The following is a 26,445-nucleotide window of genomic DNA, read 5'->3' on the forward strand; positions in this document are numbered from 1 at the left end:
AAACACTCACGTCTATTGGTCCGGTGGCGGCACCGACTAGTTTTAAGCCCATCGGGGGCCCTTTATCGAAATAATACCAGTACCACTCATCCTGATGAAGGAATATACGTGAGTGTTTAGCCGTGTTTATATATCAGTTTAGTATAATGTCTCACGAAAGTTTGAATAATTGAATAACATATCAGTTAATTTGTGGTTTGATGGTATCTAGTTAAAATGTAGAAATAATATACTTAGTAAGCTGTCGATCCAAAGAATAAATGGTACAAATTTTAGCACAAATAGATTTCCTTCCCTCAGTTCAGTAAGGGATATCCGTCAACAGTATCACTTGTGTAAAAGAAACCGTAAAATAATGTAATAAAAAGTGAGCTCTTTGAATTTTTATATCTTTTTTATTTAATGGCCGCAGTGTATTTCTAACAAATAAAACGTGGCCATTTCCTTTAAGTATTCTTAAAACTTTGTAACTGTATTGAAAAATGTGAACGGACTGGTGTTTTTTTATTATTTATTTATGATGTTAGGTTTAACTTCGCTTTAACGGGGATATGGAAAGAAGAAAATTATGTTTAAACATTTTAATGGTGTTTTAAAATGTTTTTTTAAGTAAATAGAAATAGCGTTTCGAATTTTAATATGTTATCTCTGTGTATACAGGGTGTCCCAAAAGGTTACGTACATAGGAAGGGGGATGATAGGGGTGGTCACAAGGGTCCCCAGAAAAATAAAATAAAAATTCCCCTTAAAAAAAATGGCATTTTTTAAAAACTTAAAAGTTTTACACCTTCTGGGGCAATTTTGCAACCGATGACCTACAAATATTTAAAAAAAAGCTATAATGTTATCGTCAATAGCCCATTATCAATATGAAATAGTAAAAACAATACAACTAACAAAGATTTTAAAGAAAATTAAAATTGCCCCAGAAGGTGTAAAATTTTTAAGTTTTTAAAAAATGCCATTTATTTTTTTTAAAACCCAGAGGGGAATTTTTATTTTATTTTTCTGGTGACCCTTGTGACCACTCCTATCACCCCCCTTCCTATTAACGTAACCTTTTGGGACACCCTGTATATTTAAATAAATATGAATTATTAGTAACATTACATCATAGGGAAGTGGTTCACTGTAAACATTTATTCCTGTTTCGTTATGAAAATGAGCACTTTCCGTATTAACTTTGGATGAAAATTAGCTATGTTGTGTACATGCAAGCTTGCAGTTTGAATTTTAACGGTTTGATATTTCAGCGTGGAAGGTTGTGAAATAGGTTGCTTTTAACAAAATTAATGTAATTTATCATCATCATCATCAGCTCGCTATATGTCCCCACCGAGGGGCTTGGAGCCTACCCTAAGTTAAGGGTGATTAGGCCATAGTCAACCACGCTGGCTAAGTGCGGGTTGGTTGTCTTCACACATATCTTTGAATTACTTCTCAGATATGTGCAGGTTGTATCACGGTGTTTTCCTTCACCGTAAGAACGTCGGATAAATGTACATATGTAAATCGGAAATCGAAAAACACATTGGTACATGGCGGGATTCGAACCCAGGACCTGCAGATTGCAAGTCAAGTGCTTGACCACTGAGCCACCGACGCGCTGTAATTTACCACTACATACCTATTGTGGAAGGAGTCAGTTTCCTTAACACGTCAGCCATTTTTTTGTTTTAAATTATATTTGCGATTCCAACTCAACAACAAAGATAAACTCTGTTTCAGGGAAATGATTTTATACACATCGTTTTTATTTAATTTGTCATAATTAAAAACAACGCCTGGCAAATAAATTAATTTAATTTTTGGTTTTTATTTATTTAAATTTTATGATGAATATCTTGTTAAAATTTTGACAATTTTTTTTTAATTTACCGGGTTCTTTAATTTGAAAATAACGGTTATGCTTTTTTAATTATTATCGGATAAAGTTGTAGTAGTAGGTGTTGTATCACTTGTAACAGTTGTTTTATCTTCAGTATCAGTTATTCTAGCAGTTGTAGTTGTTTTTGTAACAGTTATTTCTGCAGTTGACGTTGCCTCGTTTATAGCTGTTTCAACATTTACTGTAGATTCATCAGGAATTATTTTATCTTGTTTAGTTGATGGTTCAGATTGAGGTGTAATTTCTGTTTGTACAAATGTAGGAATGCTTTCTCTAGGAAATTCTTTTGGCAGTAAACAACCATAAGGTTGATTTCTTCCGAACAACGTACATATACTCTTTAGAATTTCAGGATTGCTTCCACAGATTTCTTTCTTTCCAGGTAGAATAATCACTGGTGTTGTTTCGGATTTGACTTTAGAGAATTCTCTATTAGTTTGTTTAGTAAAACTCCTGACTTTTCTTTTTAAACATCGTAATAATTTTCTATCATTGATTTCACAATGTCCGATAGCATCTCTTGTTGATACACCCTGAGCTAATTTACTTAGATAAGATACTTGAAAATATATATCTTTCATTTGCTCTAAAACACATTCTTTAACACCATCACTATCTTTGAAATAAAAACGAATTTTTAACGCATATCCAATATTATCCACAATCCAAGGTAATGTTGTTTTAAAGAAATTAATGTCATCTTCATTGGAGAAATCTGACAGGATTGTTATTTGTTTTGTTTGGCACGCATTAACTAGCAAACAAGATACTAAGAGTATAAATAAAGTATTATACATGATTGAAATAAGACAATAAACACTTGTTGTGAATAGTCGCTAACTATACAATTAAAATTAAATTTTCTACTTTATAACGCAAACTTAACTGTAAATTACATTGCTTTATTATGACATTTTAATAATACCCATAAATGTAAGTACAAAAGTAATTAAATGCATATTTCAAATAATTATAATGTTAGTGTTGGCAATCGTGACGCATTAAGTATTTTGTTTTGTTAAAGACTGTGTTGAAAATAATTCTCTAACACCTTATAGACTCGCTATAAATTCCTGTTCCATAATTACCTAATAGGGAAAAAAACCGTACACAAAAAATAATTTTGCCTCAAAAAGTACAGTAAGGCTACGATACATTTACTGTTCCATGAGTACACCTAAAAATATTTTTAAACGTATACAAAATTTTGAGATTATGAAAGCTAATAAAAAAATAATGTATTTTCAATGAAAAGCTCGGCGAAATCGTTTCAAAACAACCCGTCCCGTTTGAAATTGGGGAAGTCATTAAAGTGCTTTAGCTAAGAGAACAATTAGAAATCTAGCACAATGGAAAAGATAAAGTTCATTTTCGAAACTGCAATTGTTAGTTTAGTAAATTAAATCCTGTGAGGCCTTAACAAAGATGGGGTTTTTGAATACAAAATAAACAAGTATTTTATTGTATTTTAAGCAAAGGTAAATCAGCTGCATAAAATGTATATATTTACAAAACTGCAGAAACTTGTATACACATTCAGTTTTGTTATACGTAATTCGTAGACAATGTATTAGTATTTGGCTAATCAGAAGGAATTCCTATACGTGTACTGAGAATAAAGTATCCTTATCAAAACACTATTCAAAATCTTTATTTCGTATTTCAATGTAACAATGAACAATTTGCAAATCATTGTTATTATGAGCGTTGGTGGCGCAGTTTTTAATAATCTTAATCGGACCGGACTGTAATCCAAAACGTCTGGTTTCATGACAATAAACATCCTTATGCTCCCAACCATGAATACGTGCATACGTATATTTCAACCCTAAGATAAATACAAGTTTCTTAATCTTTATCCTGTATACATATTTATGTAGCTGACTGTACATTATCAAAATACTTGTATTAAAACAAATTGTCATTCCTTTTGTTGTCCATAAAAATACTTTTATACGGATGCTTCGGCAGTGTAAACTCACGTTATCAACATTAATGATAATACGCCGTTATTGTTTATGTTGTTTTATAATAGAATGTGTTATAGGTTATTAAAAAGCAGTAAAACATTTTTATTTGCGTGACTTTAACATGCTGCGTTGTAATAAAACAGCACGTTATTTCTTTTTTACTTTATGTTCATTAATATAATAGAATTTTAACGAAATATATTTTACTTGATATATTCTTAAGCGAAACCGTAATTTTACTAATATTATAAATGCGAATGTTTAGACGGATGGATAGATGTTTGTTATTAAATATCTCTAGAACAGTTGCCTGGCACAGCCGCGTCGTGGAACGGTCTGTCCTCGGCGGTATTTCCAAACCAATACGACTTAGGGACCTTCAAGAAGCGAGCATACCATTTCCTTAAAGGCCGGCAACGCATCTGCAGTTCCTCTGCTGTTGCAGATGTCCATGGGTGTCGTTGATCACCTCGGTATTCCCGCCGCTCGTTTCCCCCTCCTCTTATTAAAAAAAAAAACATAGTCTGGAAGAACACATAGACTACTAATTATATTTTTTTAGTCACGCACAGACGGAGACGCGGGCGACAACTAGTACCTCATAAATAGTTTAATAACGATATTGGCTATACCATAATATTAACCACTCTATTTTACTTGAAACAATTTTTAAATTATTAAATTAATTGACGTAATTAAGTTTCCATTAATGTGAGTTAAATTTACATTCATAAGTATCAAGAGAATTTGATAGAGTTGCAACGTAACATTTTGTCTTCAATAACTATATGATGGAGTGGAGCGTAATATATTCGGGCTAAAAAGGCAACCGTTCTCTTCTATAAAATATTATTACGACCTAAATGAGAGTCAGGCAGCTATTTGTAACGTTCAGTTCAGAACAGGCTTTTGAGTTTGGCGATGCGCCAGAAGCCCATGCAAGCGTAGGATATACCAAATATCAACTATGCGCCCTACATACAAAATTGCAAGTCGAATACAATTTGGTGGTTTATCAAACTCATACTTTGGCATTAAAATTGTTGTTCGAAAGTATTCGTCTCGTCGTTTTGCTGAATACCTTGTTCCGTTTCAAACCTTTAACAAAAGACAATGTACAGTCAGCTGCATTTATATAAGGACGTATATAAAGTTAAGAATAAATAAATGTGTCTTTTTTTACACTTTGGATTTTAAGTATAAAGTGAAAAGGGGTCCAGTCTCGGTTGACATAAATCCAATTCAAAGATTCAAACCTGTCACTTAAAAGTTAAAAAAAAGTATAAAAATATTAAACAACGTAAACACAGCTACAACAAACAAAAACAGTACCCTTTTTTTCGTGTTGTGTTTTTCGGCATTCGTAGGTCGGAACACTCAGCCGGTGTCTATGTTGTACTCGTATGTATGTCAAGCATACTTCACACTTCCATATGTTCTAACTGGTCGTTTTGTTTAGACAATCCGTTTGGATCATACATCTTACATGTCACTAGGGTACGGGATATGTGCATCAAACTAATATTCTCTCTCTCTCTCTCCCTGCCTAGCTTGCATCCCACATGGTGGTGGGGTAGCTTTCCCAATCCGTCTCTTCCACTTCGCTCCGTCCATGACATCTTCTTCTGAAACTTGGCACTCACTCATGTCTCTGCATCGTTTACATGAAAGAATGTGTCTCCGGAACGGCTGAATGGATATTAATAAAATTTGGCGCAGACTTAAAACATAGTCTGGAAGAACACATAGGCTACTTGTTAGGTTTTATATCCAGCGCGTACGGAGTTGCAGTTGACAGCTAGTACATGATAATTTAAGAAAACGTAAATATTAACCATAGTCTTCTATATAATGTCAAATTCAGTTTTTCGAAAATGTAATTCGTAAAATAAAATTCGAAGTACAAATGAACTTCGTAACTGTAAAACTATTAACGTAATAAAGATTTTATAAATATAAAACTTTATCGTATTCCTTCTCGTTTAAATATAAATGCAATATTTAAACTTCAAGTAATTAATTATACAAGAACAACAGATCTAGGGAGCATCAATTTGTATGTATTCTGGGAGATAAATAATGAGGGTTGGATTAGAGCTCAATTGAATTGACAGACTGATTTATTTTTCTCTACAGATAAAGCGGTTACAATTTGACTTTTACAAAGAGGAAAATAGTATTGTATACTTCATCAATGATGTTACCAATAATTACTAGGGTACCAACAAAATCTTACTACGTATTTGAAATAGAGCAAAATGTAAGACTGGAAATATCCATTGCAGACAAATTGTGAGTCAGCAAGATTAACAAGCTTGCAATCGCATAATTAACTCTACACCCATGGGACGGTAAAGCTCACCGACAAACGAATGAATCTCCAGCACTGCTAAGATGAAAATGAAGTTAGAAATAGTTAATGTAAACAGCTTATTGGACTACTCTAACTGCCATCTAGTGATAAAAACTTAAATTATTTATTGAAATTAACTGCTTCTGAAATTAACTGATACGTTTCGAAGACAAGGTAACGTTAATCTTCGAAACGAATATTCCATGGTTTCGTCGCGAGAATTGCGTTGCGCGAGTACACATAACTTTGAATCGTCGACGCTCGTCGTCTCATCGGTCAGTAGGACCATAGAGACTCCATGTAAACTGTACAGATTTGCTTCGCTATCTTTAAAACCGCGACCCTCCTCACAACAATCTTGAAAAACAGGTTGCTGGATTGGTCTGGACTGGCTTTTGCGATGACAGATAGAAATGTCGGCGACGTGCGCTGTGTAAGAATTAAAATAGCTTGGTTTCGAAAATTTATGTTGCCTTGTGTACGAAGAGCCTAAAAGATTTATTGATACAGATCGTTAAATGATTGTTCATAGGATACCTTAAGCGTCGGTAGCTCAGTTGTCAAGCATTTGACTTGCAATCTGCAGGTCCTGGGTTCGAATCCCGCCATGTACCAATGTGTTTTTCGATTTCCGGTTTCCATATGTACATTTATCCGACGTTCTTACGGTGAAGGAAAACATCGCGATGCAACCTGCACATATCTGAGAAGAAATTCAAAGATATATGTGAAGTCAACCAACCCAACCCGCACATGGCCTGCGTGGTTGACTATGGCCTAATGACCCTTAACATAGGGTAGGCTCCGAGCCCCTCGGTGAGGACGTATAGTGTGCTGATGATGAGGATACCCTAATGTATCCTAGTCCCTTATCAACACTGGTATTGTGAAGGTTTATAATACAAACTGTTGAAGACAATAAAAGTTTAGTATTATTTAGACAAGGAAAACAGTATTGTCCCTAATGCGTTTAGTAATTTTTTTTTTATTCAAAATAGTTATTCTATTTACAAAATATTTTTCTTCTTCTTGACCTCTTTTGACATCGTCGCTAACTTTTTCATCACAACTTTATGCGTAAAAAACTCAGTAATCCTATCTTAGAAAGATGAATAAACTTTTATAATGCTTAAGCCTCTATTCAACTAAAACTACTTTCCATACAAATTGCAAATGGAATAGCTTAGTTCAAAAGTATACTGACGATGTCTCTGTATAAATTTAGCGAAGATTTCTATGAAAATTTATGCATAATTTTGCGTTGTCGTACTTAAAACATAGCGCAAGGTCGACGCAGTGGATACTAGAAATAGAAGAAGAGGCCAAGGCCGGGCTGGCTTGAGAGTGCTACTGACATGCATGTGACGAATTAGACTCGTCCGTGAAGATGAGAGTTTGTTTTAAAACACTCCGTCTTTTAACAAGGAACACTAAGGCAGGTCTAATAATTCTTTGAGTTGTACACGAATACGTTATAGTTTCTGTTGTACCTCCGAGTTATCCCATCTGGTTGCAACGCGTCAATTGATTTTGGATGTTGTATGAGTTGGGGGTCACATACGCTTTGTAGAGCTGACGTCTAATTGTTCGGGAGAAAGATATTGTCGAATGATAGTTGGTTTATCACTACATGTTCTAGCTCGTCCTTAGGATCGCCACCATTGTATGAAAGACGGTTCAAGTTCAGTCATCTAGTCGCATCATAATATTGTGTATCTTGAATTGCTTGTGTCATATAGTTGCAGCCGCCTTGACTCTCCAATCCAGGTGTGGTAGTCATGATTTCGTTGTCCAATTATATACGTCTTTATTTACATGTTTTCAATGGTATTATTTGATATTTATGCAAGATTACTAGTAGATATTGTGGTGCAATCATTTATAATTAATGCCGGTCCAATTTTTAAATTTACCTGCGAAACATTTCCCGGAATAAATGCAAACATCCAACTTCCGAATATGACAATAAGAGGAATAAAAACGATAAAAAACCTTAACTGAAAATAGAAATAGTGGAGAACATTTCGTCGTACATTTTGTCGACTTGAAATGTGTGGATAAATTTAAATTTTTCAATTCAAGTGATTCTTTCTTCATTAAAAGTAATATAATTTTTAATAATGTCATTTCAGCTTATTTTTTTGTAAATATAGATTAAAAGCTGCTTTCGATTCGAGGTCATTGAAACGCATATTTAAGGAATCGTGGTTATTTGAACGTTTAATTAAAAAATAAACTCACATAACAATGGGTGCGGTATGCTAAATACCTCGCTAAGGTAGCGTTAAATTATACATGAAACCTTTCGGCGGCTTTGTTTTTACTTTTACCTTTGTGAAGTTCAACCAAACGTAAAGATTAGAATTAACTAACACAATATACGTAGGTAGGATGGTTTCTTTAATCCCTAATGTTAATTCATCCATTCTAAAGGTACTTTGAAATTATTTAACATAAAGTTAGGCGTTATCTCCCCGCCCACTTAACATACGCGAGAAAGGAATTAGATTCAGAATGAAAATATTAAGGTGACCAAACCGCTGATTTGAATATCAAATTGAAATTATATCTCTAAGGTAAGGGTTCCAGAATGCAAAACAATTAATTATTCAAAGTTATATTGTGATCTTTATGACAAAGTAGACAAAATTTAAAATACATTCATCATCAGCTATACGTCCCCACGGAGGGGCTCGGAGCCTAACCTAAGTTACGTGACGAGGCCATAGTCAACCACGCTGGCTCAGTGCGGGTTGGTTGACTTCACACATATCCTTGAATTTCTTCGCAGATATGTGCAGGTTGCATCACAATGTTTTCCTTCAACGTAAGAACGTCGGATAAATGTACAGATGAAAAAACCCATTGGTACATGGCGGAAATCGAACCCAGGACCTGCAGATTGCAAGTCAAGTGCTTGACCCCTGAGCCACCGACGCTCAGTAAAACGTCAATAGCCTAATGGTTAAGGGTACGGATTTCCGATCACGAGGTTGAGGGTTCGAATCCCGCCATTCGACTATTGTAAACCATGTTCTAGCACAAGCATAGAGCTAAGTTGGAATCGTGCAAGAAATATTAGTAAATTTACAAAAATCTTCTAATATTTAAAAATAAACGGTTGTATCTTTTAATTGCGCTGGGTTTTTTCACAGCACCAAGGAACCGTAGACCCGAGTATTTGATATCAATTCCAGATTGATACCTTCACGCCTTTTTAGGAAAAAGGGTCTTGACAGACAGACGGATGGATAACAAAGTGATCCTATAAGGGTTCCGTTTTTTTCCTTTCGAGGTACGGAACCCTATAAACAACAAGAATTCCAAACAAGATTCCCAATTTTTTTATCATAAACCCAATTTAAAATATTATTGGTTTTGGTGAAAGAAATGCTGTCAAATTTCTTCTCAAAGCTATGATTTTATTTCCTTCTATTACGCTGTCGCCGTGTCTTTGGTAGACCTTAAAATGATAACTCATTTAAACAATCCATTTAGCTACTTCTCAATTGTGTAAATATCAGTAATTTATTAGCAACTCTTCCTGGTTTAAACTTTGCAACAATCAATGGTGTTTGTCAAGGAAATTTAATTTGTATCTACAAATTCAACGTTTTGTTACTTTAAATAATTAATTTAATAATCCAATCGAACGAATAATTTGTGCGATTGAAAGTTGATAAATTGAACTTTTCATGTCGTACTTTTTTAATTAATATTTATTATGAACATTGAATGTTTTGAGAATTTTTTACTCTTTTTACATATAAAATAAAATATCATATTGATGATCAATATTGTTGTGTTATTAAAGAAATAAATTTTGTTTAATCTGATTGGTAAACAATCTTACTAATATTATAAATGCGAATGTTTAGATGAATGGATGGATGGATGGTTGTTTGAAGGTTATTGAAGGTCCGGCTGAACGGATATAGATGAAATTTGGCATACATATAGAACATAGTCTGGAAGAACACATAGGCTACTTATCATGTTTCTTTTTTATTCGGTGCGGACGGATTCGCGGGCGATCGCTAACATTTGATAATTTATTTTACAACGTCAGTCTCATTGGCAACATATGAAGTATTTACAAATTCTGTACTTAATAATTTCAGCTTTTATCGAGATTGAATACACATAAATACTTTAATCAAGCAATCTTTTGATTTAACAACACTCCCTTTGAACGGTGAAAGCACACACATTTTTCATTTTATAAAATAGCTTTGAGCCCAACAAATTACGGTTGGAAGGCTGCGGCTGACCCTATTACTTGGAGTGTCCAATAATCTAACTATACAACAATTTTCTTACCTAATAGAAATTTAATAACAAAAAAACTAAAATAAAAAAAATACAGTTCAATTCATTACGAAAGATAAACATTGTATAAATTATGTGAAAGAGGATATTTGCAAGAAAAGAATTCATATTTGACGTTGTTTAGAGATGTATGAAAAAGCATTTCATAGTACCGACTCTTCGTTGAGAAATAAATATTGGTATTTTAGACTTTACTTGCTGTTGCCCGCGACTCCGTCTGCGTGGGATTATAAAATAGATAGTAGCCGGTTCTCAGACCTTCTCAATATGCTCACAAAATTTCATGAGAATCGGTCAAGCCGTTTTGGAGGAGTATGAGGTCGAAAATTGTGACACGAGAATTTTATTTATAAGAATTTAAATTAATTAAAATCCTATGGCGCGAATGACGTGTTTTCGTTACAAAGTCCAGTGTCAGAATGAATAGTGAGGGGACATAAACGTCGACATTTTAGTAAGGCTAGTGTCCTGCCAGTACACCGGCACAGTGTCAGATTTCTTCCTAACAGTATCAATCAAATTAAGTAAAAACTAAACAGATTATTTTTGTTTTGTCCTACGTCTTTTCTTTCTTTCTTTTAAACAAGTATCTGATGGTATTTAATACTTGAATTGCTATTAATTGAGTTAACGTACTAATATTATAAATGTGAATGTTAGGATGGATGAATGGATGATTGTTTGAAGATATCTCCGGAACTGCTGAACGGATCTCAGTGTAATTTACTATAGATGTAGAACATAGTATGGAAGAACTCTTATTATGTTTTTTAATGCCGCGCGGACGGAGTCGCGGGCGACAGCTAGTTTGAAATAAAGGTTACCTTTATGAAGCCCTCAATTGAAAGTTCTAATTCATATGTCGCTAGGTCGTTCATTTTTGTCAACTAAAACACGCACTGATTAATTAAGGGTATCTTTTACATACTTTTGTACCCATGTCACGTTCCACAAACATTCACCGCGTCTTTTGGGGTCAAACATGATACTTTATAAAGAGGTTAGTTCCAAATTAATGACGTCACGTGACTTAGTAATCATCGTTATTTTGTACACGCGTGGTTTCTGCGTGTTGATTTGTAGGTCGCATTATGTTTCACTTATTTGCTTTAGACATCAATTTATGTTTTATGTCTACGTTATCCTCTTTTAGAGGCAGTTTGTTATCATTGTGTGTCCTACGTTTTAGTTTTATACTATTGTATTAAATCGAAAAGAAAATCTAAAGTTATTTGTTTCTAATAAGGGAACATACCCATACTACGTGACCTACTTTTTAGTTTTTTCGGCCTCTCCCTCCCCTCGGTGACCACTACATACATGCTAAAACCCCCCTTTAGATTTTACGTCGTAATTCATAATTATGATTAATCATTTACAGGTAAAAATTAAAAAAAGAAATAATTTGGCTCATACTCTTCTTTATAGCATAAGATTACATGCATTCTTAAATTACTAGTGAATTATGTATTATGAAGAAAAACAAGTAACGACTACGTGACAAAAACCTGGGCCACACCCCCCGCCCCTGTGACTGACCCTAGAATTTTAAAGACTATGCTCCCCCCACCCCCTAAAACGGGTTACGTAGTATAGGTACGTTCCCTAAATTACAGAAATATATTTATGTATAAGATACATACATCTTTTTAAGATTTATGTTTCCAATACTTTTACTTTCCATTCAAATCTGGGAACCTAAATGTTTCTAAAGACAATATCATTAACACTTAAAAGTTTACGGTGCATTTAGAGCGGAGTTAGCCTTTTTTTCCAGAAGTTTACGACTGTTTCATCTTATCTTTTAGATTGTAATGACACTCAATTCCAAGGATCCCCTCAGCTTGCTTTGAAGCTTAATAAAATTGCTGTCATTTAACGTGATTTGAGCAAAATAATGTTGAGATATTTAGCCTTCTGTTATAGAAGTTAGTACCTGATACAGCTCTGTAAAGATATATTTCAAGTTACACACGTTAGGTTTTGTATGACGGTTTTAACCTTGCAGGACTCAACTTCATCTATATGTATATGTCCTCACCATGGGACTCGGAGCCTAATCAAGTTAGGGTGATTAGACCATAGTAAACAACGCTGGTTTAGTACGAATTGGTAGACTTCACACATATATTTGAATTTCTTCTCAGATATGCGCAGGTTGCATCACGATGTTTTCCTTCATTGTAAAAACGTCGGATGTATGTATATATGTAAATCGAAATACACATTGGTATATGGCGGGATTCGAACCCAGGAACTGCAGATTAGAAGTCAAGTGCTTGACCCCTCAGCTACCGACGCTCCACGACGGTATTAACCTAGCAGGAATCGACGTCAGCTAGATATATTCTTACCAAGGGACTTGGAGCTTAATCAAGTTAGGGTGACTAGACCATACTCAACCACGCTGGTTCAATACGTGGTGGTAAACTATAGATCTATGAATTTCTTCGCCGTTATGTGCACGTACGGATAAATGAAAAACACATTGTTACATCGCGTAGATCGAACCTGTACGAGTAGATTTAGGTTGTCTGGTCAAGCGCTACAACCAAGTTTTTTAGCACACGTAAACTAAATAGTATGAGAACGTAAGAGAAGCATAAACAAGGTACGGTTTACTCGTAAGTTATGTAGGATCTAATCCTTGTTTGCTCCATTCTATAAAATTTGCATAAACAAAAAGCTTCAAAGTTAATAGATTTTCTTATAAATAGATTTATTTTGATTTAAATAAAACTCACAGCTTTGTACGCAGACATTTCAGTTTAAACACACAACACATTTGCCGCGAGCTTATAAAGTATTCTTTGAAGCCTAACTCAATTCCACTCAATTTGAAAAGAAAACATCGTTGTTCCATTTGGAACACCTTTTTACTGAAATTGACTGGACCTTTTTTAAATCGAAAGATGTTATCTTTTCCATTTAATTTAAGATAGACTTGGCTAGGTACAGTCAGGTCTGATTCGTGTTTGGGACTCGGATATGTTAAACGTTATGTAAGCAAATAACGTTGGTAAAACGATGAGGAAAGGGAGATTTGTTTTGTTAAAATTGTTGTATGATTTGTCATCATTTTAAAAAGTTAAATAAATGTAACATGGACCTCTTTGCTTTCCATTATTAGATGCAATTCCTAAAAAAAAAAAACACCATTTGTAAAGCTTTCGAACAAGGAAAAAGAAATTGAAATAAGTCCGACGATTATCCAAAACAAAATCGATAAGAAAAAGATCAGATTATTAGAGTTCCATGTTAAAGTTATTCGACCTTTCGGATTCCCTAAGTCAATTGATTCAACATTTGTAACATCTAAAGCTATGATTTCTGCAGGAGCTACAAGTAATGGACTGGCAGGAGTAGGCACAAGACAGGGGACTTTGGCGATCTGTTGTGTCGGAGGCCAAGACCCACTTTGGGTCGAAGCGTCATCGGAGCAAGTAAAGATGATTTTAGTGATTATGAAAACTACTTTGATTCTATAATATTAAAGAACACCCCTTTTAAAGTTATTTGATATATTCTTTGTCTAAAAGTATATCTTACTAATATTGTAAATGCGAATGTTTAAATGGATGGATGTTTGTTTGAAGATATCTCCAGAACGGCTGAACGTATCTCGATGAAATTTGGTATACATATAGAACATAATCTGGAAGAACACTTAAGTTACTTATAAAGTTGGGTGACAGCTATCAGTAACCACAATCGTTATTACAATTTTGTCAATTGAAAATTGTTAGATGTGCAATCTTAAAATGAAATTTCTTAAAATACTTGTTACTCGTTTCTGAAAAATTATAAATCTGACTGATTAACCCTTATTATGGCATGATTTCTTTTTTGAAGAAAAGCAAAAAGCAAAGTTAAAAAAATAACTAAGTTAAAAATTATTTTATAATGATCGATATTTTTATAAAGTTGTATGTATGTTATACTATACAAAATGAACATAAGGGTTTAAATATGGTGATTATTATAAACTAAGGAAATTAGTTAACTTAGGTTAAAGACATCCAATTCTTAATCATTTGTAATCGCGGAAACTTTTGCCTCGACATGCAATATAACAATTTATTGTTTCATAAACATGTTTATCGTGTGTTTCCATTAGTGAAACATCTATCCTAATTATGTACATCTGTTCTGCAAAGAGTTAAGTTAAGAGTTGAATAACAAAATGTGTTAATACATTTTTTTTATGTCATATTTATGAATAATTGTCTGCTTAATACGATTACACTTATACAAGACTTTTTTAATATTTCCCATATAAAAAGCTCTTGTAAATAAAGGCGAAGGGTATATATTTGTTAGAAACTTAGGATATATGTTTTTATATCAATATATGTTGTGTTAGGAAGATTTTTTTTTATATCATAAGGTAGCAAACGAGCGAGCGGCCACCTTAAATCGCTGAATAGCGAAGTGACCGTTGCCCATGGACATACGCAATTTCATATGTGTTGCCTACCTTTATATCAGCAGAGAAGACTAATGATTTAGGTTCCTAGAAAAGTGAAATTATTATTCATCTAATCAAATGGTATCTAAGCATATTCATAATTAGCTGTTGATTGCGTTTGCGCGGAATAAAAAAAAACTTAATAAGTAGCCTTTGCGTTCTTGCAGACAATGTTTTAATATAAGTCAAATTCAACGAGATTCGTCGAGCCGTTTTGTAGATACCTTCTAACAAACATCCATGCAGCTAAACTTTCGCATCTTAATAATATTATAAATACGAATGTTTGGATGGATGGATGTTTGTAGCTATCTCTAGAACGTCTACATTGATCTCGCTGAAATTTGGCATAGATGAAGAACATAGTATACAAGAACACAAAGGCTACTAATTAAGATTTTTTTTAATTCCTTGCGGACGAAGTCTCGGACGACAGCTAGTTTATAATATTAGTAAGATCTCTTTTTCATTTAAGAATGTTTACTGACGACAAAGTCCGCGTTAGTATTCTACAAAAGTATCCGAGATCACAGCGGAATACGATATGTTCATACTACGCAATAAATTTGCGTAAATCGCTTTCGTACGCAACAGAGTTTAGCTAGCGTCAGCAAATAAATCATTATGTGATATTCGATGGGTCAGCCAAATGATATTTTACATTAAACGTTCGGCTTATTGCCTGGACATAGATTCGATTTATTTGGCTACCAGCTTTAACTCCGTCAGCGCGGATAAAAAAAAAAACTTAGCAAGTAGCCTGTGTTTTTTTCTAGACTAGGTTCTACATCTGTGCCAATTTTCATCAAGATCCGTTGAGCTGTTGTAGACCTTCTAAAAACATCCATCTTAACATTCGCATTTATAATATAAGTAAGATTACTTAATTAAAATTTCTCTAAAAATAGATAACGAAATGTTTACAATTTTTTACGAAAAGTAACTAAGTTATTAAGATAAACGACATTTAACTTAGTTTTCTATCTGTACTTTTGTCTTTATTGAAAGAAAAATAAACGATGTCGGATATAGAATCAATCTGAGTTTGTCTGAACAGTTAGAGAATCGATTGTTTTCTTTGTTTAAAAGTCTTTATTTGTCTTTTGTGAGACTTCGATAACGTTAAATGTTTAAGTTTATGATGCCTTTATACAAGGTTTTTAGTAATATTAATAAACAATCTTCGGTTTTAAATTTATTACTATTTTATCGTCATTCATTCATTAACCTTATTCTTAATATATGTTACATTTCATATATAAAATAAAAAATTATACAAAATATATTATATTAAAAGTAGAGCACCACCAGCTGCGTAATCCCATGACTCAAACAACCATTGGTCAGGGCTGCAGAGACAGGAACCTTCTTACGATATGTGCGGTTTCTAGGATAACTGCCTTTTGTATCGGGTCCTCAATCCAACTGTTTAGCGAGAGCTTCTTGAGATGTTGATCGAAGCTCTTCGCTATCAGTCCATTCACTGATACGACTATCGAAATAATGGTAGTCGATTTCATACGCCACATGGCTAATTATGAATTATAATTAATATTAACTATTAATAAACTTAACAGGGTAACAACGAACAAAATTCTTTTCTTAAAGTATTCGGAGTATCAGCAGACTTTTGCGAAAGAACTCTTACTGGGAATAACTTATGGGATTTACCCTGGGTGTCCGAGACCACAATCTCCGTTTAAACAATATTGTTATCTCTGTTTTATCAAAGATAATGACGGTGATGACAATATATTTGCTGCAGAGAGTTTGGTTTCAGAAACTTACCGTAAATAATCTTTATACAAGAGACTGTTATTTGACCACTTTATAATGACGAATTAGGGTCCGTTCAAACAGACCAAAGAGTAAGAGTAGAGCAGATTTTTTATCACAAATCTTCTGTGCTCTTTCCCCGATCGGTGTGAACGAACCCTTATGATTATGTTACTATTTTATATCGTATGAAATTAGCATAGTCAATAATTATATCAATATATGGAATATCTGTCTGTCTGTTATATCGTCATCGTGTACATTGAAGTGAACAAATTTTAAGCATTAGTCACGAGCCTGCTGTGGACAGGGGGAGGTCATTAATATACTGACATTGTTAATCTTCCCTATTCCGATAAACGCAAAAACCCTTACTTTCGTATCGTACAAATTTGAAGTTCGTTAACATTGCATTTTTAAGCCGTAAAAAGTTAGACGAAGTTTGATTAAATATTAGAAAAAATGAGTTTTGGTAATAATCACACCACGATGTGTAGTGTAAAGGGTGTTCTAAAAATACTCAGCGGTACAATACTTAATCTACCGAGAATTTATAAACAGGTTCTGTATTACCTCCCAAAAATATACAATTATATAAAAGCCTATATCTCGTTTGGTTCGTGTTTAGACAACATATTATTGTTATAAAAGAGTATATCAACGATTGCTGTTCATAATTTCCAAGAGGATCGGAAGAGCAGACAGCGCAACGAGAACAAATGTTTGCGCAAACTAAACATACTTGAATAGATTTTCTAAAAGCTGCATAATATAGGAAGAATATCATGTTACAATATTCAGTAGAGTTTTGTATTAACAATATTAAAATGTGGAAGAGTTTGTTCTTTTTATAGATAGAGGTTTAGTTTTATTTTCTATTATTTATTATTCATTTTCTACTGCATCTACCACGGGAAGTGCTCTGAAGAATTGTTTGGAACGATTCCTGCCGCCGAGTTCCTGCCTCGGACAGCAGCGTTGTGGAATGGTCTGCTCTCGGCAGTATTTCCAAACCGCTACGACTTACGGTCCTTCAAGAAGCGAGAGTATCACCATCTCAAAAGCCGGCAACGAATCTGCGGTTCCTCTGGTATTGCTGATATCCATGGGAGTCGTTGAACACCTCGGTGTACTCGCTGCTCGTTTGCCCCCTTATGTTATAAAAAAATAGAGTTAATAAGTTGTGTAATTAATTGAAAATGTACTAAAAATTAAAAAAAAACAAATATGTTTTGATTGTAGAATCTTGGGATTTAAGTATTCATAAGAGATATTTCTCAGTGATTTATAAATCTTGTCTGTTTTGTACAGCCTAGAATTTATAGATATAATTTATTTTCTTATATGTAATAATTGTTAATTTATGTATGTAAAATCAATTGCTGTTCGTAAGTCTCACTAAAACTCGAGAATGGTTGAACGGATTTATCTTATCTTGGTCTTGAAATGTTCGTGGAGGTCTATTGAAGGTTTAAAAGGTGAGAAAGATACGAATAATTACCGAGAATTTAAGTTTTTTCTCATTCCACGCGGACGGAGGCGCGGGCGACAGCTAGTTATTTATAAAAAAAACCCTTAGAGTTTTATGAAACCTAATTCAATTTGTAAAGAAAACATCATTATTCCATTTGGAATACTCTTACTGAAATGGGCCGGACCTTTTTTTCCAGGGAATTACGTTATCTTTCCATTTAATCTTAGATATACAAAAAACGTGATTTTAGCGACAGTGTAAGGAAGAAATACAATAAACAAACATTCAATTGAATTCAAAGATAGGGTTGTACGTTGTTCGAAAGTTACTGCCATTGAAACATATCTTTGTAATCAAACGAACTTAGATGTATTTAAAACTTACTCTCTTAATTTTATCAGGTGAGGACGCATGAAAGTTTTCTTTCTGTGCATCCTCTCCTCCGTCGTTTAAAGGTAGGCAACGCATATGCAATTACGTATGTTTATGGGCAACGGTCACTTCGCTATTTTAGGGATTTCAGGTGGCCGCTCGCTCGTTTGCCACCTTATGATATTAAAAAAAAACATCTAATAAGACACTCAAAAGTTATTAAAATATTCATAAAAGTGAGTTAAATAAGCAAGCAAGGAGGTTACATATCTGTAGTGAATAAGCTTCAAATATATAAGACCTTTTGATTTAATAATTGTCTGGAATACATATATGAGAAACTGTAGAGAAATTTAAGTACATTTGCTTTTACGTTAACATTCCCTTTTCATCGTAATATCTATACATTAGGAGAGAAATTAAGTCTATACATTAACAGACTTCGATGATTAATTTGATTGAATTATCTTTATATATATAATTCTTCTGTAAGTGTGTATGTCACTGAACTTCTCTCGAACGACTGGACCGATTTTGATGAAATTTTTTGTGTGTGTTCAAGGGGATCTGGGAATGGTTTAGATTCACAATTTTCATCAAATATTAACTTCATATTAATTTGTTCAAATTAAAGACGTGTTGACGGGACAACGTCTGTTGGGTCCGCTAGTCTTATATATAATTTATGAATGCTGGTAATAATTATTATCAATAGAAAAGAACTCAATATTTTACTAATTAACTAGCTGTTGAGGGCGCGTCCGTCCGCGCGAAATTAAAAAATAAAGAAATAATAGTACGTGTCCTTCTACAGTATGCTCTATATTTATGACAAATTTCATCGAGATTCATTCAGACGTTCTGAAGATATCTTCAAACAAATCTCCATCCATACATCCAAACATTTGTATTTATAATATTCAGTAATATTAAATAATATATATTTTAAAAGCATGTGAAAATTTTTATTTAGAGTGATTGTGAATTTCAATAGTACTGTTGTGTGATGTGTAAGAACATTTTTGTTAATTCTGAAAGATAAAGGGATGGTAATATTGTTGTGATACATGTATCACGACAGTGGAAACGCGAGTGCGCGGATAAACCTTCCACTTGAGCGTAAAATCTCTTCCGTACATTTCATAGGAAGGCTGACCGCTCGTTTGTGTACTCTGTCGCTACTTCATTTTATCTAAATTACTGTTATCTGACACACAGTAAATACAGGGTGTTACTGGCTTACTGGCTTAGGATGAAAATACTTATACGCCCGGATAAACGCTATTTCACGTTGGAGTGTCTGTTGTGCAAAAAAAAAAAAAAAAGCGTTGATTTTGTTAACTAATAGTTATTCCGATATTCCGGTGTTGGAGTACGGAGAACAAATTTTAGGCATTAGTCAAGGGATCTGCCGTAGACAGGGGGAGGGTCATTAATTCACTGACACTGTTAATCTTCCTTACTTCCATAAATATAAAAAAAGTATTGCATACAAAGGCTAACTGATATTATATAAATCTTACTTATTACTAAGTTTAGATGGATGGATGGATGTTTGTTAGAAGGTATTTCCAAAACGGCTGCATCTCAAAGATGTTTGACATAGATGAAGAGCATAGTCTAGAGGAACACATAGGCTGCTGATCAAGGTACTTCTTTTATAATTTCGTGCAGGCGGAGTAGCGTGCGACAGCAAGTTTATTACAAAAAAATGATCTTGTTTGACACTTGGTCGATATGAAACTTTTTAAAGGAGTTTCGAATTCCATTTTTAAAAAGCAACTGCAACGTTAATTGGAAAAAGAAAAATGATATACTGGCCACTAACACTCGAAGGACTAAAATCAAATTTAAAATAAAATGTTTTATTTTTTTGTCTTCTTATTTTAAGGAAATAAATGTTATTCTAGTGTGCAACGTTAGCGACATCTATGATTTACGCGACACACTATAAATCAGTCAGTACGCGGAGGTAATTTCCGTTTTAATTCTGACATGCTACTGCCGATAAATAGCTCAACTTCTACATGTAATTTTAGGCAAAATGAAACGCATAATAAGCTTTTATTTAAAAAAAAATTGTATACTAATTTAAATAAACTCTATTTTACTAATCTTTAGAGTTAAGATATTTAATAACAGTATTTTCATTATAATTTTTAACGTGCTCTTATCCCTATGCAGTCTGCACAATATGTACTACTTCTCCATACATCTCTATCAACCGTCATATTCTTTCACCCCCTACTTAAACATATCCTCTTTCACACAATCCATACTTTCTTTGGTCTTCCTCTACCTTTCCTTCCACATTCATTCCCATTAAATATCAGTATTTATTAGCTGTAAGATTGTCAATTAATCTTTACGTATAATGTTGAACATTGTGCAAATAATATATATATTTTTTTTATGAAATATAAGCAGATTTTTTTTCTAAATTTACTAATATTTATTTTACCATTCCAACTAAGCTCTAGGCTTGTGCTAGGATATGGTTTACGACAATAGTTGAATGTCGGGATTCGAACCCCCGACCTCGTGATCGGTAATCCGTACCTTTAACCATTAGGCTATTGACGCTTTTATAATACTTTAATTTGTAACTGAACGTCAAATTAAAATGTTCGGAAAACCGTAAATCATTCGTTTTTCAACATTAAAATTATTCGCTATCGGGAAAATCTTTGTAAAACAACGCTGCATTTTTCATGAGCCAAGAAATATATGATTTCAGCGAATCACTGATTTAATTATTAAAATGCAGTCTTTAATTATTTGAATATTGGATTCCATTTATTATTCTTTGCATTTCTATTACTTCTATGATACATGTTTCAAACGCTTTTAAAAAATAGTAAGTTGTATAAAATTTAAAAAAAAAACTCTCTCAAGGGAATTAACACTTTGATTAACCATTCGCTTCTTGTAGTGTTATTTAAACTATCAATCTGTATCCGAATGTCGTTTTGCGTAAAAAAGCTTAACAATATAAAAAAAAAAGAATTAAAAAAAATATGTCTGGTTTACATTAAGCCAGTACAGCAGGACAGTAGCGCTGGCCTGGTACTGATTGCTTTGTCTCACTGGTGCCAGTTAGTGTATACTTTACTATCCTACTGTACTGGAATAATGTAAACGAGGCATTGCGTATATTATCTTTTAAGTACTCTTCTTTATTATGTATTACAAATAACGTATTTATTTTTAGAACATATTATCTTTAGAAACTCTTAAATATATGTTAAAACGTCTATGCATATTAAATTATATTCACAAGGACGAGTATATGATTCGATTTAGGTTCAAAGTACTTGTAAGATGGTAAAGAGACGACATTCCCGATTCTCAGTCGATCTAAATCGAGCACTCTTCACAACTCATGGAATTCAGCGACTCGACGATAGTACGAATATTTTATCATGAATTCACACACCGTTATCACTTAACCTTTCCAATGCTTGTGTGGTAAATCGATTTGGATATGACAAGCGTTTTGTTAATCTTAATAATAGATTTAATGTGGGTTTCTGAGACTCATTAACTATGTATTAAAGATATTATTTACAAATCTGGATGGAAAATTGTATGTGAAATAAACTGCACGTTAAATTTTGAGGATTTAATAGGATTTTATTCGGAATTTGGTATCGGTTTTCTGATTTGTATCAAATTGTGAAATACAAAAAATTGTAGGCTTTTGACTATTTCTTGTACATTAAAATTGATAATAAATAAGTTTTAATTACAGGACTGTCGTATAACTTGAATTTACAAAAGTCCCTACAAAAATAAAGAGAAAAAAAAAACTTGAATTTAATGTGTATTTGAGAAAATTATATATTCAACGAACAAAATGTCGATAAAAATTATCTTTGTAATTGATATAAAAATTATAGAAAAAATGATTTACACCTGTCTAGAAGCTATTTCAATATTTAAATCAAGAATTTATTGCGTCAGATATTTCTTGTCTCATGAAAAATGCATCGTAGCAATTTACGGGATGTTAACGTCGGTGAATAATTTAAATATTTTTTATTTGGATAGCTCAAGCACCTGAATCGGATTGTACTAGATACAGTATTAAGTGAATCAAATTTGAAAATAGGTCCGAGCCAAAACAAATTTATTTTACCCTTAATATCATCATCATCATTCACTATACGTAACCACCGAGGGGCTCGAAGCCTACCCTAAGTTAAGGGTGATTAGGCCATAGTCTACCACGCTGGCCAAATGCGGGTTGGTTGACTTCACACATATCTTTGAATTTCTTCTCAGATATGTGCAGCGTCACGATGTTTTCCTTCACCTTCACCCTTAATATATTAATTTATAATGCTTCTAGTGATCAACAAGACTCCAAAGAAACCTTAAATTTATTACTAACTAGAATATTCAATATAATTTCACAATCAAAATATGATACGTATAATAAATAAATTTTCTCTTACCTTTAATATATTATTGATGACTTCATAGTATTTACTTAAAGATAAATAAGAAATAACAATTATTCTTTATGTACTTAAGTAATAATGATGATGCAATAAAGTTATACAAAAATACTAGCTGTTCCCCGCAAATCTGTCCCCACGGAATTAAAAAAAAAACTTAATAAGTAGCCAATGTGTTCTTTCTATGTTCTACGTCTATGCCAAATTTCAGAGAGATCACTTCAGCCGTTCTGAAGATACCTTCAAATAAACATCCATCCATCCAAGTTTGCTATCTTACTAATATTGTTTAATGCGAATTTTTGGATGGATGAATGGATGAATGTTTGAAGGTATCTCCGAAACGTCTCAACAGATTTAAATGAAATTTTGCATACATATAGAACAAAGTCTGGAAGTACACATAGGCTACTTTAGGTTTTTCATTTAATTCCACGCGGACGGAGTCGCGATGGACAGCTAGTAAGTAGATTAACGATTGATTTTACATGATGAAATTTGTTACAGAACGTCTGAACGTGCTATACGAGCGCAACTGGACAAGACTGGTGCACGAACAACTGCGCAAGTTCGAGTCATCCGTGGTAGCGGCCGCGCGGCAGGCGGACACGCAACCAGAAATTACCATAGACAATAAATGGACGTTCTCTGGAGCGTTGATCTACTGCATCACTCTTATTACTACTATAGGTAAGAAATCTGTACTAGATTCCACATGATACTGAAGTTAAGTTAGTAATCAACTTATTAGAAGTAACAAGATGTGTCTTCTACTTCATTCTGTGAATATGTCAATTTACCGCATGATCAATATCATCAATGAAATGTTAATAGTAGGGGGGTTATAGTAGGGGTAGATGAAGCGGGTATGTTCATTTAAACATAAGGCGGGAACCTTGCATCAAATCCATTAAGTTGTCCTACCACAAATAAAACGTTACTACAAATAAAAGCACGCTGTTAGGGCGCACGAGTAAAATCCAAAAAATGTTCATAATTCATAAGTGGAAAAAATTTGTTTAAATGTCATGACACATGAAATGTGGACACTTCTTTATCTATTTAAGGTTCAGTATTAAAGTTACCTTTTTATCTAGGATATGGCAATGTGTCTCCCCGTACCGCAGCGGGTCGAGCCGCAACAGTAGCTTACGCAGCAGCCGGTGTACCATTAACACTAGCCTGTTTAGCAGGCCTCGGAGCTTCATTAGCACGACTGGCAAGGATAGCCTGGCTGAAGACAACTAAAAACAAAATTCCTAACACATGGAGGAAAGAAGGAGAAGTAAGTAACATTGATAATAAACTAACGGACTAAGATATTATCTCTTAATCTCTAAAACACTTATTTTCTCTTCCTACGAACCTATAGTCATTCGTGTTTCCCAAAGAAATAATGGCAAAGGTCTAAAATTCTTTTTTTTTTCATAGCTGGAAAATCATTTTCAACTCCACGAACAACAACGTCTGTTACCTCAACCAGCTCAGAATAATCAATACACCTCATTTCCACCACGATCACATAGATACGCTGGGACTGTAAAAGCTAGAGCTGGTGAAAAAGGACAGTATTCTCAAGTATTTGAGAAAGCGCCTGCAAGTCCAAGAGCGGCAACATTAGGTCGTATAAAACGTAGTGCCTTATCCGATGGTAAGCGTACTCAAATAATTTTTACTTTACTAAAGATATATTTTATTTATTTATCAATAGCCATCAACTAAAATAGATTCGTAATATTATTAATATCATTTTTAGAACCTCATTCATCTGGGGCTCTTCAAACACAAACATTAGATCGAAAGAGAAATTTAAACAGTATGAAATGTATGGCCACAATTCATGGCACTGGTCGAGGTCGTGGAAGAAGTCCGGTGCATAGACCGCGAGGTGTTGCTATCGAGCAAATAATAGCAGAGGAGTGCGGGGACATCATTATGAACAGCTGTCGAGAGGAAGTCGACGAATCAGAAGACGCCGATGAAATGTAAGTGAACAAAAATATTAATATAATAAAATAATTCGCCTTACTTAATCATTTGCGGAATATAGCTGATTGAAAACCGGATTTGATATTTTATAAATGACTGAAAAAACTAGTGGAAAAATGCTTTTTTTTATTTTCTCATATCAAATTCCAATTCCAATGGCGTACTAAAAATATTCTTTTGCACCATATTTTAAGTGTTAAGAAATTGATGCATATTGTTTCAGAATATGTCCTCACGACACGCCTTCAAGAGTGCCTTTGATATGGAATGAAGAACATCAAAAAGTCAAAAGTTGTGCAGTACCAAGTTGCAGTACATCGACAAGTGTACATCAAAGTCGTGGCATCGAGCACTGTCAAATCCCAGTGGGAATTGTTCTATTCTTACTACTCGCTTACATCTGTGTAGGTGCAACTATATTCTCGGTATGGGAAAATTGGAGCTTTCTAGATGCGACATATTTTTGCTTTATAGCATTAGCGACTATAGGTTTCGGAGATTTTGTACCTACAAGTTTTCTTACTTCAAAACATAATACTGAAAATTCTAAGAATGAATACATTCAGATGATAGCTTGTTGTGCGTATTTAGTTTTTGGATTAATTTTAATAGCGATGTCATTTAGTTTGCTACAAGATGAAGTTGTGGCAAGATGTTCGCAGTTAGCCAACAGTCTTGGTATCACACGTCAATGACATTACGAGAAGAGTGATTGTAGCTCAACTGACAATCACTTACGGATGTTATGATCGTTGTTGTAGAGTATTACTGAGTTGATTTACGTTCGATTTTTTTAAACGAACGCTAAGAACATCGAGGTGAACGACACCCATGAACATCCGCAACACTAGAGAAACTGCTTAGTTTAAGTAAACAGTATGCTTATTTATTTTTTATATCACAAGGCGGCAAACGAGCGAGCGGCCACCTGATATCGCTGAAATAGCGAAGTGACCGTTGCCCATAGACATACGCAATTGCATATGCGTTGCCTACCTTTAATCGACGGAGGAGAGGATGCACAGAAAGAAGATATTTTCCCTTTCCATGCATCCTCACATCCGGAAAGTCCACTTCCACTTCCCATCCTTTCCTTATAAGAAAAAGGGTGGGAAGTGAAAGAGGAGTAAATTAGGCCTCCGGGACGCACACTCATCAGACGAAACGCGGAATTGCTTCCACTTGACGCCTGTCTTCTGTGTGGTGGTGGTATTTCACCGGGCGAGCCGGGCCTATTCGTGCGAAGATGTTAAAGCGGGCTCTACCACTGTTAAAAATTATTGAAGGACCCTTAGTGGTATTATTTTGGAAATACCACCGAATCTTTTTTCTATACTTCGTATTATAACATTGTATTCCATGTCAC

At 33.9% G+C, this 26,445-nt stretch overlaps 1 protein-coding gene across 1 annotated transcript in view; it reads left to right on the top strand.

Moving 5' to 3' along the window:
* The window catches only part of LOC106115432 (uncharacterized), a 65,475-nt gene extending 39,492 nt beyond the window's left edge, over positions 1-25,983 (top strand). Inside the window, exons 3-7 of the mRNA XM_013308785.1 lie at positions 23,598-23,780; positions 24,188-24,375; positions 24,522-24,741; positions 24,847-25,075; positions 25,303-25,983. Of these exons, the coding sequence (XP_013164239.1) occupies positions 23,598-23,780; positions 24,188-24,375; positions 24,522-24,741; positions 24,847-25,075; positions 25,303-25,774 (1,292 nt within the window). The 3' untranslated portion in view covers positions 25,775-25,983. The remainder of the gene's footprint in view (positions 1-23,597; positions 23,781-24,187; positions 24,376-24,521; positions 24,742-24,846; positions 25,076-25,302) is intronic.
* The last annotated feature ends 462 nt before the right edge of the window (positions 25,984-26,445 follow it).

Source organism: Papilio xuthus, unplaced genomic scaffold (assembly GCF_000836235.2).
Source record: "Papilio xuthus unplaced genomic scaffold, Pxut_1.1 DF827789.1, whole genome shotgun sequence".
NCBI classification, from domain to species: Eukaryota; Metazoa; Arthropoda; class Insecta; order Lepidoptera; family Papilionidae; genus Papilio; species Papilio xuthus.